At 37.1% G+C, this 18,247-nt stretch overlaps 1 protein-coding gene across 1 annotated transcript in view; it reads left to right on the forward strand.

Annotated features, from left to right (window-relative positions):
* Positions 1-16,301, forward strand: part of ZFR (zinc finger RNA binding protein) — a 77,502-nt gene extending 61,201 nt beyond the window's left edge. The window contains exons 18-20 of the mRNA XM_082621436.1: positions 11,721-11,832; positions 11,948-12,045; positions 14,683-16,301. Coding sequence (XP_082477562.1) covers positions 11,721-11,832; positions 11,948-12,045; positions 14,683-14,862 — 390 coding nt within the window. The 3' untranslated portion in view covers positions 14,863-16,301. The remainder of the gene's footprint in view (positions 1-11,720; positions 11,833-11,947; positions 12,046-14,682) is intronic.
* The last annotated feature ends 1,946 nt before the right edge of the window (positions 16,302-18,247 follow it).

Below are 18,247 nucleotides of genomic sequence, written 5' to 3' on the forward strand. Positions count from 1 at the left end.
AACACTGACATCACAGGGCAAATAACTAACATTCTTTTAGCTGCAGGAGAATCAGCAAGTTGTACTTGGACTGTATCATCTCACTCACTTTAGCTTAAAAATAATAACTCAGGGGCTTCCCTGGTGGCACAGTGGTTGAGAATCTGCCTGCTAATGCAGGGGACACGGGTTCGAGCCCTGGTCTGGGAGGATCCCACATGCCTCGGAGCAACTAGGCCTGTGAGCCACAACTACTGAGCCTGTGCGTCTGGAGCCTGTGCTTCACAATAAGAGAGGCCGCGATAGTGAGAGGCACGCGCACCGCGATGAAGAGTGGCCCCCGCTTGCCACAACTAGAGAAAGCCCTCACATAGAAACGAAGACCCAACACAGCAAAAATAAATTAATTAATTAATTTTAAAAACCTAAAGATAATAATAATAATAATAACTCAGCAGTTACCTACCCCATAACAGAAACCATCTACTTGAGCACATACACATCACCAAATCACCAAAAGCTGTTAGTAAACTTTTTTAAAGAAGACTTGACAGTTCTGGGACTTCCCTGGTGGTCCAGTGGCTAAGACTCTGTGCTCCCAATGCAGGGGGCCAGGGTTTGATCCCTGCTCAGGGAAGTAGATCCCGCATGCTGCAACTAGGAGCCCACATGCTGCAACTTAAAAGATCCCACGTGCCTCAACTAAGACCCAGCATAGCCAAATAAATAAAAATTTTTTTTAAAAAAGGACTTCCCTGGTGGCTCAATGGTTAAGAATCCGCCTGCCATTGCAGGGTACATGGGTTCGATCCCTGGTCTGGGAAGATCCCACATGCTGCGGAGCAACTAAACCCGTGTGCCACAACTACTGAAGCCCGCGTGCCTAGAGCCTGTGCTCAGCAACAAGAGGAGCCACCTCAATGAGAATCCCGTGCACCACAATGAAGAGTAGCCCCTGCTCACCGCAACTAGAGAAAGGCCATGTGCAGCAACAAACACCCAATGTGGCCAAAAATAAATAAATTTTAAAAAAAGAAGAAGGCTTGACAGTTTTTATTAAGAATTGTTGAGTATGAAATAAAGTACTGTGCATCAACACGTGTATGAGTATGAAATAAAGTGCTGTGCATGTGCAAAAATATAACATCCTACACATGGACTTAGGAGTGAGAAGTTTGTCATGCATGTATCTTCACCTGTGTCCACTGGAATACAGAAATGGCTTTTATACGGGCAAGTGCTTGTAATGGTATTCATAAAATCCTATTTTAGTAGCATAAACATTTTTATCTGTAAAATTGGAGTAATAGTTGTATCTACCACCAAGAGGTGATTATGATGATTAAAATTGGTTAATGTATGTAAAGGCTTAGAACAGTGCTTAGCATATAATAAGCACTCACTCAGTAAGTATTAGTTATATAATGATGAAGAGGCTAATTTAACTACTATTAACAATTAGTTGACCAAACTTCCTAGGGTTTGATATTTAGATTGTTTCCAGTGCATTGAAGATAAACAGCTTCACTGAATATTTTTCGTGTTTTCATTAAGTGTAAGAGCCCTATTGTAAATCTTTAGTACTGACATTACTGGGTTCATTAGTATGTGGCTTTGAACTTGCCAACTGTGTGCTTTTTTTTTTTTAAAGAAAGTTTTACAGGTATACACTACCACCAAATGAAAGTACCTGTGTTACCATAATCTCCCAAAGTATTTTTTTTTCATAGCCCTTTACCTCTATCAGAACTAGAAACTACTATCCAAGGAAACTAGTTAATGTTATCTGTCTGGGTCAATTGTGAAGGATATTTATTGAAATATAGTTGTCTTTAAAAAAAAAAAAAAAAAAAACAGGTTTGAGTCGGTCAGACCTGGGTTTAAATCCTAGCCCCTTAAGCTTCTAGTTGTATGACCTTTTAACCTCTTTAAGGTTTTCTGTTTTTTAATCTTTAAAATTGTGGTATAGTGGCATCTAGTTATGAGAAATTAAATGAAATCATTTATTTAAAAGTGCTTAGCATGGTGCCTGCCCTTTACTAAGCATTGTTCTTCTTACTACTATTAAAGATGGGAAAGAAAAATATATACCACATGAATGTTTTTTAAAGCAAATATTACAATCCTAGGTTTCACGTCATTTAATAGGTAATATTTAAGAGAGCTTTTTTCTTTAAATAACTTCAGCCACCAAGATGCTTCATATTGCAACCTAAATAACCATTTTCCTAATTTGATTCTGTTTGTCTTTGATGTTGTCCTTTTACTTGTTTCTTTTTTTCCACATCTTTTTTGGAGTATAAATGCTTTTAAATGTTGTGTTAGTTTCTGCTGTACAATAATGTGAACCAACTATGTGTATACATATATCCCCATATCCCCTCCCTATCCCATCCCTCTAGGTCATCACAAAGCACCAAGCTGATCTCCCTATTCTATGCAGCAGCTTCCCACTAGTCATCCATTTTACATTTGGTAGTGTATATACGTCAGGGCTACTCTCTCACTTCATCCCAGCTTCCCCTTCACCACCCTGTGCCCTCAAGTCTGTTCTCTACATCTGCGTCTTTATTCCTGCCCTGCTGCTAAGTTCATCAGTACTGCTTTTTAAAATTCCATATATATGCATTAGCATACAGTGTTCGTTTTTCTCTTTCTGGCTTACTTCACTCTGTATGACAGACTCTAGGTCCATCCACCTCACTACAAGTAACTCAATTTCTTTTCTTTTTATGGCTGAGTAATATTCCATTGTATATATGTGCCACATTCTTTATCCAGTCATCTGTTGATGGACATTTAGGTTGTTTCCATGTCCTGGCTATTGTAAATAGAGCTGCAATGGACATTGTGGTGCATGTAGGTTGTTGTTGTTGTTTCTAACATCTTTATTGGAGTATAATTGCTTTACAGTGGTGTGTTGGTTTCTGCTTTATAACAAAGTGAATCAGTTATACATGTACGTATATCCCTATATCTCCTCCCTCTTGCGTCTCCCTCCCACCCTCCCTATCCCACCCCTCTAGGTGGTCACAAAGTACCGAGCTGATCTCCCTATGCTATGCGGCTGCTTCCCACTAGCTATCTGTTTTACATTTGGTAGTGTATATATGTCCATGCCACTCTCTCACTTCGTACCATCTTACCCTTCCCCCTCCCCGTGTCCTCAAGTCCATTCTCTACATCTGCGTCTTTATTCCTGTCCTGCCCCTAGGTTCTTCATAACCATTTTTTTTTAGATTCCATATATATGTGTTAGCATACAGTATTCGTTTTTCTCTTTCTGACTTACTTCACTCTGTATGACAGACTCTAGGTCCATCCACCTCACTACAAATAACTCAGTTTCGTTTATTTTTATGGCTGAATAATATTCCACTGTATATGTGTGCCACATTCTTTATCCAGTCATCTGTTGATGGACATTTAGGTTGGTTCCATGTCCTGGCTATTGTAAATAGAGCTGCAGTGAACATTGTGCTACATGACTCTTTTTGAATTATGGTTTTCTCAGCGTATATGCCCAGTAGTGGGATTGCTGGGTTGTATGGTAGTTCTATTTTTAGTTTTTTAAGGAACCTCCATACTGTTCTCCATAGTGACTGTATCAATTCACATTCCCACCAGCAGTGCAAGAAGGTTCCCTTTTCTCCACACCCTCTCCAGCATTTATTGTTTGTAGATTTTTTGATGATGGCCATTCTGACTGGTGTTAGGTGATACCTCATTGTACTTTTGATTTGCATTTCTCTAATGATTAGTGATGTTGAGCATCTTTTCATGCATTTGTTGGCCATCTGTATGTCTTCTTTGTAGAAATGTCTGTTTAAGTCTTCTGCCCATTTTTGCACTGGGTTTTTGTGATATTGAGCTGCATGAGCTGTTTATATATTTTGGAGATTAATCCTTTGTCGGTTGCTTCATTTGCAACTATATTCTCCCATTCTGAGGATTGTCTTTTCATCTTGTTTATGGTTTCCTTTGCTGTGCAAAAGCTTTTAAGTTTCATTAGGTCCCATTTGTTTATTTTTGTTTTTATTTCCCTTACTCTAGAAGATGGGTCAGAAAGGATCTTGCTATGATTTATGTCATAGAGTGTTCTGCCTGTGTTTTCCTCTAAGAGTTTTATAGTGTCTGGCCTTATATTTAGGTCTTTAGTCCATTTTGAGTTTATTTTTGTGTATGGTGTTAGGATGTGTTCTGATTTCATTCTTTTATATGTAGCTGTCTATTTTTCCTAGCACCAGTTATTGAAGAGGCTGCCTTTTCTCCGTTGTATATTCTTGTCTCCTTTGTCGAAGATAAGGTGACCATATGTGCGTGGGTTTATCTCTGGGCTTTCTATCTTGATCCATTGATTTAGATTTCTGTTTTTGTGCCAGTACCATACTGTCTTGATTACTGTAGCTTTGTAGTATAGTCTGAAGTCGGGGACCCTGATTCCCTCAACTCCGTTTTTCTTTCTCAAGATTGCTTTGGCTATTTGGGTTATCTTGTGTTTCCATACAAATTGTAAAATTTCTTATTCTAGTTCTGTGAAAAATGCCATTGGTAGTTTGATAGGGATTACATTGAACCTGTAGGTTGTTTGGGGTAGTATAGTCATTTCCACAATATTGGTTCTTCCTGTCCAGGAGCATGGACTATCTCTCCATCAGTTTATGTTATCTTTGATTTATTTCATCAGTGTTGATAATTTTCTGAGTACAGGTCTTTTGCCTCCTTAGGTAGGTTTATCCCTAGGTATTTTATTCTTTTTGTTGCGATGGTAAATGGGATTGTTTCCTTAATTTCTTTCTGATCTTTCGTTGTTAGTGTATAAGAATGCAAGAGATTTCTGTGCATTACTTTTGTATCCTGCAACCTTACCAAATTCATTGATTAGTTCTAGTAGTTTTCTAGTGGCATCTTTAGGATTTTCTATATATAGTATCATGTCATCGGCAAACAGTGACAGTTTTACTTCTTTTCCAGTTTGTATTCCTTTTATTTCTTTTTCTTCTCTGATTGCTGTGGCTAGGACTTACAATACTATATTGAGTAAGAGTGGTGAGAGTGGACATTGTTGTCTTGCTCCCGATCTTAGAGGAAATGCTTTCAGTTTTTCACCATTAAGAACGATGTTTGCTGTGGGTTTATAGTATATGGCCTTTATTACGTTGAGGTAGGTTCCCTCTCTGCCCACTTTCTGGAGGGTTTTCATCATAAACAGGTGTTGAATTTTGTCAAAAGCTTTTTCTGCATCTGTTGAGATGATCATATGGATTTTATTCCTTAATTTGTTAATATGGTGTATCACATTGATAGTTTTGCCTATATTGAAGATTCCTTGCATCCCTGGGATAAATCCCACTTGATCATGGTGTATGATCCTTTTAATGTGTTGCTGGATTCTGTTTGCTAGTATTTGTTGAGGATTTTCGCGTCTGTGTTCATCAGTGATTTTGGTCTATAATTTTCTTTTTTTGTGACCTCTGTCTGGTTTTGATATCAGGGTTGTGGTGGCCTCATAGAATGAGTTTGGGGAGTGTTCCTCCCTCTGTAATTTTTTGGAAGAGCCTGAGAAGGATAGGTGTTAACTCTTCTCTAAATGTTTGATAGCTTTCGCCTGGGAAACCATCTGGTCCTGGACTTTTGTTTGTTGGAAGATTTTTAATTACAGTTTCAATTTCATTCCCCCCCTGTGATTGGCCGGTTTATGTTTTCTAATTCTTCCTGGTTCAGTCTTGGAAGGTTGTACTTCTCCAAGGATTTGTCCATTTCTTTCAGGTTGTCCATTTTATTGGCATATAGTTGCTTGTAGTAGTGTCTTAATGATCTTTTGTATTTCTGCAGTGTCAATTGTGATCTCTCCTTTTTCATTTCTTTTTTTGGGGGGGTGGTACACGGGCCTCTCACTGTTGTGGCCTCTCCTGTTGCGGAGCACAGGCTCTGGACGCACAGGCTCAGCAGCCATGGCTCACGGGCCCAGCCGCTCCACGGCATGTGGGATCTTCCCGGACCGGGGCACGAACCCGTGTCCCCTGCATCGGCAGGCGGACTCTCAACCACTGCGCCACCAGGGAAGCCCTATTTCTAATTTTATTGATTTGAGTCCTCCCTTTTTTTCTTGATGCGTCTGACTAAAGGTTTGTCAATTTTGTTCATCTTCTCAAAGAACCAGCTTTTAGTTTTATTCATCTTTGATATTGTTTTCTTTGTTTCTGTTTCATTTAGTTCTGCTCTGATCTTTTTTATTTCTTTCCTTCTACTAATTTTGGGTTTTCTTTGTTCTTCTTTTTCTACTTGCTTTAGGTTTAAGGTTAGATTGTTTGAGATTTTTCTTGTTTCTTGAGGTGAGCTTGAATTGCTGTATACTTCCCTCTTAGAACTGCTTTTGCTGCATCCCATAGGTTTTGGATCGTCGTGTTTTCATTGTCATTTGTCTCTAGGTATTTTTTTCTTTCCTCTTTGATTTCTTCAATGATCTCTTCGTTACTTAGCAGTGCGGTGTTTAGCCTCCATGTATTTGTGGTTTTTACTGTTTTTTTCTTGTAATTGATTTCTAATCTCATAGCGCTATAGTTGGAAAAGATGCTTGATACTATTTCAGTTTTCTTAAATTTTCCAAGGTTTGATTTGTGACCTAAAATGTGATCTGTTCTGGAGAGTGTTACATGTGCACTTGAGAAGAAAGTGTATTCTTCCACTTTAGGGTAGAATGTCCTAAAAATATCAATTAAGTCTATCTGGTCTATTGTGTCATTTAAAGCTTCTGTTTCCTTATTTATTTTCTGTCTGGATGATCTGTCTGTTGGTGTAAGTGGGGTGTTAAAGTCCCCCACTATTACTGTGTTAACTGTCGATTTCTCTTTTTATGCCTGTTAACATTTGCCTTATGTATTGAGGTGCTCCTATGTTGGGTGCATATTTATATTTGCTACGTTTTCCTCTTGCTTTGATCCCTTGATTGTTATGTAGTGTCCCTCCTTATCTCTTGTAACAGTCTTTATTTTAAAGTCTATTTTATCTGATATGAGTATTGCCACTCCAGCTTTCTTGTGATTTCCACTCGCGTGGAATATCTTTTTCCATCCCCTCACTTTCAGTCTGTATGCATCCCTAGGTCTGAAGTGGGTTTCTTGTAGACAGCATATATAAGGGTCTTGTTTTTGTATCCATTCAGCCGGTCTGTGTCTTTTGGTTGGAGCATTTAAACCGTTTACATTCGAGGTGATTATCAATATGTATGTTCCTATGACCATTTTCTTAATTGATTTGGGTTTGTTTTTGTGGGTCTTTTTCTTCTGTTGTGTTCCCCACTTAGAGAAGTTCCTTTAGCATTTGTTGTAAAGCTGGTTTGGTGGTGCTGAATTCTTATAGCTTTTGCTTGTGTGTAAAGCATTTGATTTCTCCATCGAATCTGAATGAGATCCTTGCTGGCTAGAGTAATCTTGGTTGTAGGTTCTTCCCTTTCATCAGCTTTAAATATGTCCTGCCACTCCCTTCTGGCTTGCAGAGTTTCTGCTAAAAGATCAGCTGTTAACCTTATAGAGATTCCCTAGTATGTCATTTGTTGGCTTTTCCCATGCTACTTTTTTTTTTTTTTCCACAGTACGCTGGCCTCTCACCGTTGTCGCCTCTCCCGTTGCGGAGCACAGGCTCTGGATGCGCAGGCTCAGAGGCCATGGCTCACAGGCCCAGCCGCTCTGTGGCATGTGAGATCTTCCCGGACCAGGGCACGAACCCATGTCCCCTGCATCGGCAGGCATACTCTCAACCACTGTGCCACCAGGGAAGCCCTCCCTTGCTGCTTTTAATATTTTTTCTTTGTATTTAATTTTTGATAGTTTGATTAATGTGTCTAGGCATGTTTGTCTTTGGATTTATCCTGTATGGGACTCTGTCCTTCCTGGACTTGGTTGACTATTTCCTTTCCCATGTTAGGGAAGTTTTCGACTATAATCTCTTAAAATATTTTCTCAGACCTTTTCTTTTTCTCTTCTTCTTTGGGACCCCTGTAATTCAAATGTTGGTGTGTTCAATGTTGTCCCAGAGGTCTCTGAGAATGTCCTCAATTCCTTTCATTCTTTTTTCTTTATTCTGCTCCCTCACAGTTATTTCCACCATTTTATCTTCCAGCTCACTTATCCGTTCTTCTGCCTCAGTTATTCTGCTATTAATTCCTTTTAGACTATTTTTAATTTCATTTATTGTTTTTTTCATCACTGTTTGTTTGCTCTTTAGTTTTTCTAGATCCTTGTTAAATGTTTCTTGTATTTTCTCCATTCTCTTTCCGAGATTTTGGATCATCTTTACTATCATTACTCTGAATTCTTTTTCAGATAGGTTGCCTATTTCGTCTTTATTTATTTGGTCTTGTAGGTTTTTACCTTGCTCCTTCGTCTGTAACATATCTTTTTGTCGTTTCGTTTTTTGTTCTTTTTCTGTTTTTGATGGGTTGGGCTGTATTCCTGTCTTACTGGTTGTTTGGCCTGAGGTGTCCAGCATTGGAGTTTACAGGCCATTGGATAGAGCGGGGTCTTCCTGCTGAGATGAGTACCTCTGGGAGGCCTCACTCGGATTAATATTCCCTGGGGTCTGAGGTTCTCTGTTAGTCCAGCGGTTTGGACTCGGAGGTCCCACCACAGGAGCTCGGGCCTGACCTCCGGCCTGGGAACCAAGATCCCGCAAGCTGTGTAGCACGCCAAAAAAAAAAGAAAGAAAGAAAGGAGCAATACAATAACAAAGAATAAAAAACAAAATAAAATCAGAAAGATAAAAAAAACATATTAGGAAAAATAAAAATATAATTGAAACAACCAGTTGCTGGGGGTTCCTCCCGTTCCCTTAGGTGTCTGTGGTCCCTCACGGGTGCCTGTTAGGTACCATGGTTTTCTGTCCTTTTACTTTTGAATGCATACATTTCAGAGTATATAAACCTCTTGTGTTCTACTTTTGTTGCTTTCCTAACTGTCAGCCTCTGCTTGGAGAACAACCATCTTCTATAGAAAATTAACATTTTTAAATTGCTTCCTTCAGAGCAAATGATCTCAAGGCAGATAGTTGACTTAGTTTTATTGTGTGATTAAATATACGGACTTTCTGTATTCCATAAATAATTCATTTCTTTGTTGGTTTTTAGTTAGTTTCTACCATAATATATAAGTTTAAATTACAAATTCCCACTTCTAAGGTCAGTCAGTAAGCAGATTTTGAAAAAGCTTTGAATTACTTGTAACATTTTCTATCTTGACATAGCTATATTATAGCTGATTATTTAATACTTATTTTTCTCTGAACATTCTCTAAAAGTACTTATTATAAATTTGAAGTATTTTGGGAAAGTTGCGTATTTTAGGACATCAATTTTGTATTTTAGTAACTTGTTAATAATAAGCCTTGATTTCTTTTATTAGCAGGATTATTTTCATATTTCTTTCCAAAAGTATTCTGTTTCATAAACATTTATTGAGTGTTTTATTTATTTACTTACTTACTAAATTGCTGTGCACAGGCTTCTCACTGCGGTGGCTTCTCTCGTTGCAGAGCACAGGCTCTAGGCATGCAGGCTTCAGTAGTTGTGGCACACGAGCTCAGTAGTTGTAGCTCGCGGGCTTTAGAGCACAGACTCAGTAGTTGTGGCGCATGGGCTTAGTTGCTCCGTGGCCTGTGGGATCTTCCCGGACCAGGGCTCGAACCCATGTCCCCTGCATTGGCAGGCGGATTCTTAACCACTGCGCCACCAGGGAAGTCCTATTGAGTATTTTCTACATACTGGCCACTTAGGTTAGGCAGAGGGGTTCAAAATAAATGACATCTGGGGGACTTCCCTGGTGGTTCAGTGGTAAAGAATCCACCTTCCAATGCAGGGGATGCAGGTTTGACCCCTGGTTGGGGAACTAAGATCCCACACGCCACGGGGCAACTAAGCCTGGCACCACAACTACTGAGCTCGTGCACCTCAATGAGAGAGCCCGCGTGCCACAAACTACAGAGCCCACGTGCTCTGGAGCCGCCTGCCCTGGAGCCTGTGCTCCACAACTAGAGGAAAACCCGCACGCCACAATGAAGAGCCTGCACCCAGACGAAAGACCCTATGTGCCTCAACGCAGACCCCGCATGCCACAACTAAGACCTGATGAAGCCAAAAAAATAAAGTAAAATTTTTAAAAATCCAAAATAAATGACACTTGACAGTCCTTTAATCTTCAAAGATTTCAGTCTTTTGGACATCTTGAAATAATGCTTGTCTGGAAAGGACAGGTATTTATTCTACATTCATAGAGTTGTCTAGATAAGTGAAGCTGATTCCTTAAAATACTAAAATTTTAAAATGAAAATCCTTAAAAATTGTCTAGAACATCTTACTGCATTCTTCAGTTGAATAAACTGAACCATCTTAATTTTTTTGTTGTAATTTACATTTATCATTATTAACATTCATTATTCTCAGATTTTCTTAACTTCATGCTTCCAGCTCTCATTTTTTATAGCTCTTAATGTGCACTATCTCTTTTAATTCACATCTCTCTTACAATTTATTCCTAATTTGTTTGGGACTGAAGCCTCCAAATGTCCAGCCTTTTAAGAATTATTCTTACTTAAAAGATCTGAGTAATGGCCTCGGGGTGAATAGGTGGATGTAGTTTTTACCTCTGATTAAATTTATGAGTTTTTTAAGTATACAGCTAAAAATGGATTCTCCCTAAGGTATTTTCAGTTTCAGTATCATTTTAAGGATTTCATTCTAGGTGCAATCTATTTAATTTCTTTGAAGTGTTATTGGTGGTTTTATTTATAATTTAAGTAAAAGCTACAACTTGGACAAACCTTAAACATTATGCTAAGTGAAAGAAACCAGCCAGATACAAAAAAGTCACATATGGTTCTTTGTATGAAGTACCTAGAAGAGGCAAATTATAGAAATAGAAAGTGGTTTAGTGGTTGCCAGGGGATGGAAGAAAGGGAGGATGGAGAATGACTGCTAATAGGTATGGAGTTTTTTTGGGGGGTGATGAAAATGTTCTGGAATTAGAGAGTGGTTATGGTTGAACAACTTTGTAAATGTACTAAAAACCACTGAGTTGTACGTTGTATCTCAATTTTTAAACTCTAAATGGAAACATTTTTCTAATAGACCCTTCAAAACACTTTCTGGATCTAAATCTGTACTTTTTTCTTTTATTCATTGGTTTAGATTTTGAGTCTCTCAAATGTAATTTACAGTGAAAGCGTAAGTTGTGTTTTCCTTAAGGATAATAGAAGTACAGTTGTATGTTAAATGAAAATTAGGTAATTGTTCATAAAGAAAACAAAAGTCTTCTTTACTTAGTAGAATACTGTTTTGCTCTAACGACTTAGTGTCATCAGTATGTAGGTATTAAAGAACATATGTATGTGAGTCCTAAATATCTAAAGAATTTTAAGGACTGTCATATTTTAATAAGGAAAGGATAACAATAACTAAAAATAACAAAAAACCTATTAATCTATTTTTCATTAAACATAAATTATAAAATATTTTTAAGATGTCAATTATATAGTCTTATTATTTTGTTTTCATTACTTAGTATTTAATTTTGAGTGTTTTATATTATATGTAATTTTTTTCTAATTTTGTGACTCGGTCTATGTAACTTTTTCAATCTTTAAATTTTTTAATGACAGTTTTGCAGGTAGTTTGTCATTCTGGTGTTTGAAAATGAATAATTCCTTTGGGCTGTAAGCTGTTAAGCACATTTTTATTTTTTTGTTTTTAGGCTATGGAGTTACTTGTAGAGAAAGCAATCAGTAGTGCTTCTAGTCCTCAGAGTCCTGGAGATGCACTGAGAAGAGTTTTTGAGTGCATTTCTTCAGGGATTATACTTAAAGGTAAGTTTTACTTCATTTTTAATGTTTGTTTTTGTGTTTGATGGTTGAATGAGAACTCTTTATTTTACAAATGGATGATGGTAATGCTTTTTTCTCCCTACGGTGATTGCTGTAGGTAGTCCTGGACTTCTGGATCCTTGTGAGAAGGATCCCTTTGATACCTTGGCAACAATGACTGACCAGCAGCGTGAAGACATCACATCCAGTGCACAGGTACCCGTGTGTTCCTAATCCCAAAGCTTTGTTCTATCACTGCCCTTAAAGTTTTGGTTTTTTTTTTTTTTTTTTTTTTTTTTGCGGTATGCGGGCCTCTCACCGTTGTGGCCTCTCCCGTTGCGGAGCACAGGCTCCGGACGCGCAGGCCCAGCGGCCATGGCTCACGGGCCCAGCCGCTCCGCGGCATATGGGATCCTCCCAGACCGGGGCACGAACCCGTATCCCCTGCATCGGCAGGCGGACTCTCAACCACTGCACCACCAGGGAGGCCCAAAGTTTTGGTTTTTTATAATTGTCCTTTAGGAAAAATCGCTGTAAGTAAACCCTTAGAGAGGATGTAATTTAAACTAGGTTTCATTAATATAATCTTCAAGTTTATTATTTTAACTGTGCGTGTTTCATTAAGTGTATTATATAAATATAAAAATACAGCAGTATTTTCAGTGTCTCTAAATCTCGGTATTACGTTGTATATCAAGATCAGTAGAGAAGCTGTTTATGTCCTCTGGATGTACAGAAGTGATATGTCTGTAAGTGATTGTATGGTTTATGGAAATTTTTGTTAATGATTTAGCCTTTCCTGCCACTGAAAAAGCCAGCTAATGTGGTAATTGAAAGTGTGGGCCCTGAAGTCAAGACTCCCTGAGTTTGAATACCAGCTCTGCCCGCTCATCTGTAAGGGATAAGAGCAGTGTCTGTCTCAAATAGGATTGTTGGGAAGATTAAATAAGTTAATATTTCAATCAGTCTAAAACTGCTATAGCTTCCTTTTTTTGAGTTCAGAAGTGTACTAAGAGGAGAATAAGGTTAATCCGCCCCCTCAGAAAAGGAATTAAGTAAACCTTGTCCCCTTTGATAATGTTTAAAAATTCCAAGATGACTTTTTATGGGAATAATTTCAGTATCCTCAAATTTCATTTGCTGCTAAATAATTTACAATTGCACAGTAGAAATCTCTCCTCTTGTTAGAATTTAGGAATATATATCAATCACATGCAGAACAAGAGCTTACAGAATGTACACTCCATCCTCAGATGCTATTTTAGTTTTCCTTACTGGAGTACTCTTCTATTTAGAAACTCCTAGTATTAGAAAAAGCTGATGATCAGTAGCAATATGTCTGTGGTAGAAGTGTATTACTATTCATTATTATACACCAGATATCTTTGGATATTTTCTTTTAATACAGAAGAAAACATTATTCTGTTTATCTTTGGGAAGGACCTTTTGTAAGTATCTCTAAATAAAGAATTAGTATTCTGTTATGATAAATATTCCTAGTTTCACTTCAGAAAGCCACTGTGGAAAACAGTTTGGCACTTCCGCAATAAGTTAAACATAGAGTTACCATATGACCCAGCAGTTTGACGAAGTATATTCAGAGAACTGCAAATATATGTTCATTAAAAAGTTATACACAAAAAATAATAAAAAATAAAAAAGTTTTAAAAAAATTTATGCACAAATATTCATAGAAGCATTGTGCATAATTGCCAAAAAGTGGAAACATCCCAAGTGTATATCAATTGATGGATAGGTGGATAAACAAATACGGTATATTCATACAGTGGAAAATTACTCAGCCATTAAAAGGAATGAAGTGCTGTTACATAATATAATGTAGATGAATCTTGAAAACCTTAATGTAAGTAAAAGAAGCCAGACACAAAAAGTCATATTGTATGATTTCATTTATATGAAATGTCCATAGTAGACAAATCTATCAAGATAGAAAAGTAGATGAGTGGTTGTGAGGGCCTCGGGGTAGAGGAATTGAGGAATGACTGCTGTTGGGCCATGGGGTTTTTTTACGGGTGAGAGGTAATGAAAATGTTCTAGAATTAGAGAGTGGTTATGGTTGAAAAACTTTGTAAGTATACTGAAAAAACCCACTGAATTGTACACTTTAAGAGGACAATTTTTATGTGAATTATATCTCAAGAAATAGTCTAAACAGTTATATTGAAGGTTAACTATAGTGAAAATTGCCATTTGATCAAATGACTGTAAAATTTCCTTATATTAGTTTAAAGGGTATATATATCCCCCAGAAAACTGGGGAATTATGTCTCAAATATCTTGTGACACATAGGTCTTGTGAAATTGATGCCTAGCATATTCCTATGTATACATAGCCACATAGTGAAAAATCTTTTTTTTAGTTCATGAAGTAACAAGTTGTAGAAGTATAATCCTCATTTTGTAAACCTGGGGGGAGGTGTGTGTGTGTGCGCACACGTGGACCCCATGCCTGAGCCTGTGTACATGGGCATCCACAGGAAAAGTGGGAAGATGAGTGAATATGAAACAAAGAGATGTTCATTCAATAAGTGAGACACTTTTTCTTTTGCTGTATATTGTTTTAGGATTTTTTTAATGAACATTATACTAATTTTTTTAAGAATTATTTTTTTAACTTATGCTTTAAAAAACAAAACAGCATGCACACATTAAAGCCTGAAAATAAAAACATCAGAACATATGGAGTATTTCATTTGTGAAATTTAATATCGTTCAAGATGTTTCTTTCATTAAACATGCTTTTTTATATTGTCATTTGGGGCTATAAACCTAATAAGAATTAATACTGGTTTTTTAAATTAACTAAATTCTGCCCTTTTTTTGTTGTTGTAGTTTGCATTGAGACTCCTTGCATTCCGCCAGATACACAAAGTTCTGGGCATGGATCCACTACCCCAAATGAGCCAACGTTTTAACATCCACAACAACAGGAAACGAAGAAGGGATAGTGATGGAGTTGATGGATTTGAAGCTGAGGGGAAAAAAGACAAAAAGGATTATGATAACTTTTAAAAAGTTTCTGTAAAATCTGCAGTGTTAAAAGGCAACAGGTGCCCATTTGTTGGCTGTTTTTCATTCATAATGATGTCTACTTTGAAAAAATTATCAAGAATTTAAAGAATTTCATGGAAGAACCAAGTTTTTCTATGATATTAAAATCTTTTAATGTACAGTGTTAGGTATTATATGAATGGAAAGACACCCGCCCCCAAAAAAATTATGCTCCAACTAGGGGAAAAACAATTGTTCTGATTTCTTTTCCCATTATTTTTGGTTTTAGTTACTGGTTGCCCTAGCTCCCCCTATATTTGTGTCTTTTATTAACTAGTCCTATTAAATCTTTACTATATTTAATGCAGTATTTGTGCTCAGTTGCTATGTGTATTTTGATATTTTTATTTAGAGGTTTTGTTTGCTGTTTGACACTAGTTGTTACTTTGTGTTACAGATATCCTTTACCCCCTCTTAATATTTTACAGCAGTACGTTTTTTTGTAACGTGAGACTGCAGAATTTCTTCCTTTTGTTATTCTTTATGTGATAGATTACAACACAAAAATGTTATCCTGCCATTTAAGTGCTCAGAACTGAATGTTTCTGCAGATCTTGTGGCATTTGTCTCTCTAGTGTGATATATAAAGGTGTAATTAAGACAGATTTCTGTTAATCTAATCAAGTTTGCTGTTAGTTGTGCATTAGCAGTATAAAAGCTAATATATACTATATGGTCTTGCGACAGTTTTAAAGCCTCTGAATCATTGATAATAAAAATGCATGACATTTTTGTTTTTAATACTTTTAAAATTATAATTTTAGGTTTGACACGTAGATCTTTGTACAGTTGACTTTTTGACATAGCAAGGCCAAAAATAACTTTCTGAATATTTTTTTCTTCTGCATAAGTGGAAAGGGCATTTTTCATATATAAGTGGGCTAACCAATATTTTCAAAAGGAACTGTATCTTGTGCAACTAACAACAGTAACTAGCCCTTAATTACGAAGACAGTTCATTATTGGTGTGTGTGAAGATTACTCTAGGGACTATTACAGTATAATAATAGTCGAATGATCCCTCCTCCCTGTCCCCACACCCCATCACCCAGATAATTTACAGTTCTATTAACAGTGAGGTTGATAGAGTATTACTGATTTTAAAACATTAAGGTTATCTAAGAAAAAAAACCAGAAAATTATTTGGTGTGGCCATCTTACCTGCTTAGTGTCCTACAGAAAGCTAAATATTCTAGCACTGGTGTAATGAACAGTTACATCTTACTGTTGCTATATGTATGCTCTGGTACACAAATGTCATTTTGTCACAGCACTACAGTGAAATACACAAATAAAAACTTAAACTCATATAATGACTTAAATGTATTATGTGGTAGAATTGACATAAATACTTCTGCTTTGAAATAACGTACGCTTCAGTAAAACCATATTCAAATTTATTGGCTACTTACATCTTGTTATTTCTGACAAATGATGTTTCCTGGGCACATAATTTCCAGAAAATTGTGTAATTCAATACCATATTGGTTCAATTTCTTTCTTGGGTCAGAATCTTCCCCCAGGCTCTTAGAGGACCAGGAGACTGTAGGAGACAACCGCTGGGGAAGTAGAACAGGAGACTCTGTTTTTTCTCCCAAGCATCTTTTCTTTCTTTCTTTTTTTTTTTTTTTAATCTTCCCGGGTCTCATTTTAGTCACCCAGTAAAAAAATTAGGAATTTTGTTTCTCACAGTTCTCTTACTTGAGAGAAGAAAAGAACTGACATTTATCACTCACTAATGACAGGCACCATGCTAGGTCTTTCACACGTTTTCCTGTTTAAAACGATCATAACAAATTAAGAATAAGTGAAGGTGCTGTGTTTCTTATTTTCTGGTGAGGAAACTAAAGCCCAGAGTGGCTAATTAAAGTTAGTACATCAGTTTAGTGACAGAGTTGAATTGAAAGTCAGGTATCAAAGTTTATGCTCAGCACTTTGCCAACCTGCTCCCTTCATCTTGCAATTAATTATGTTCTAAAAATGTTCTGAGCCCAAGTTCCAAATTTTTGCATTTAGTTTCAGGTGTCTTCATCCAGATATACAAGTGGTACCACTTAAATTTTTTTTACGAAGATAATTATTTCAGTGTTATTTATTTTTTGCATGGCTTAATGGTTTTCACAGCTGTAGCTAGATTCACATTAACCATCTTATATGAAATAAAGTTGACTTGAGTATTTGTTAGTATCTCTTCTGCTTTGACAGTTTTTAAAGAAAATTATAAACTTTCTGGTCAAAAGAAGCATTGGTTGTCATGCTAATGTGTTCTTGAACCAGTTGTTTCAGCAACTAATTTACTTATCAGTTTTCTCTGCATCTCAGACTAGCTTTCCTTGTTATTATAGTGCCTGCTTATGTTTCAGTAATGATAACCCAGATAAAACAAATTGATTTCTCTCAACCATCCCCCAATTACATGATGCATTACAAATTAGATTTTTGTCTTCACCGCTATTGTTTCTTCTATTTCTTTAAATAAGCTGGTATTAAAAATGAAAACTTGGGCTTCCCTGGTGGCCCAGTGGTCGAGAGTTTGCCTGCCGATGCAGGGGATACGGGTTCGTGCCCCGGTCCGGGAAGATCCCACATGCCGTGGAGCATCTGGGCCCGTGAGCCATGGCCGCTGAGCCTGCACGTCCAGAGCCTGTGCTCCGCAGCGGGAGAGGCCACAACAGTGAGAGGCCCGCGTACCGCAAAAAAAAAAAAAAAAAGAAAACTTCATCTGTATCCAAAATGATTGTTCCCTTTCTTGTCCAATATCTGTCCTCAAGATTGAGGAGTATCAACAAAAAGGGTGGAGTGAAACTGAGTGAGGCCCTGTAGGGCTCCCGGGCATCCCTGACTTCCAAAGGGCAGATTCGAACAGAGAAACATAGTTTTCTTCGAGGTCAGGAGCCCACTGTGTCCCTCTTTGCCTAGCAAAGAAAGAAAGCTATCCTTTTCTATTTCACCCAAAAAACAAAAAAAGGAAAACTTGCATGAACAGCATAAGAAAGGATCTCTGATTATTTTAAGTCAACAGTATTTTGAATCATTTTTTCTTATTGATAAAGCATCAAATCTTTTGCATGGTCATGCTATTATGTTGTCAGTATATGTTGTGAATTTATAAACAGTTACTTTAATGGATTCATCTTTTGTACTGAATTTGGCAGAGCTAACTTAAAAATTTTTTCCCAATAAAGGGCAAATTTTACAGTGTCATAGATAATATTCATAGCAGTGATCTCAAATTTGTTCATGAGAGTCATGTGGGGAACATTCTAAAAATTAAGATTCCTAAACCCTAATTCCAGAAATTCTAAGGAGGGCCAGAAGAAGCCTGAGAATGTGCATGCTAAGATGA

This window comes from Mesoplodon mirus (assembly GCF_964341445.2).
Source record: "Mesoplodon mirus genome assembly, chromosome: 5".
In the NCBI taxonomy this organism is placed as follows: domain Eukaryota; kingdom Metazoa; phylum Chordata; class Mammalia; order Artiodactyla; family Ziphiidae; genus Mesoplodon; species Mesoplodon mirus.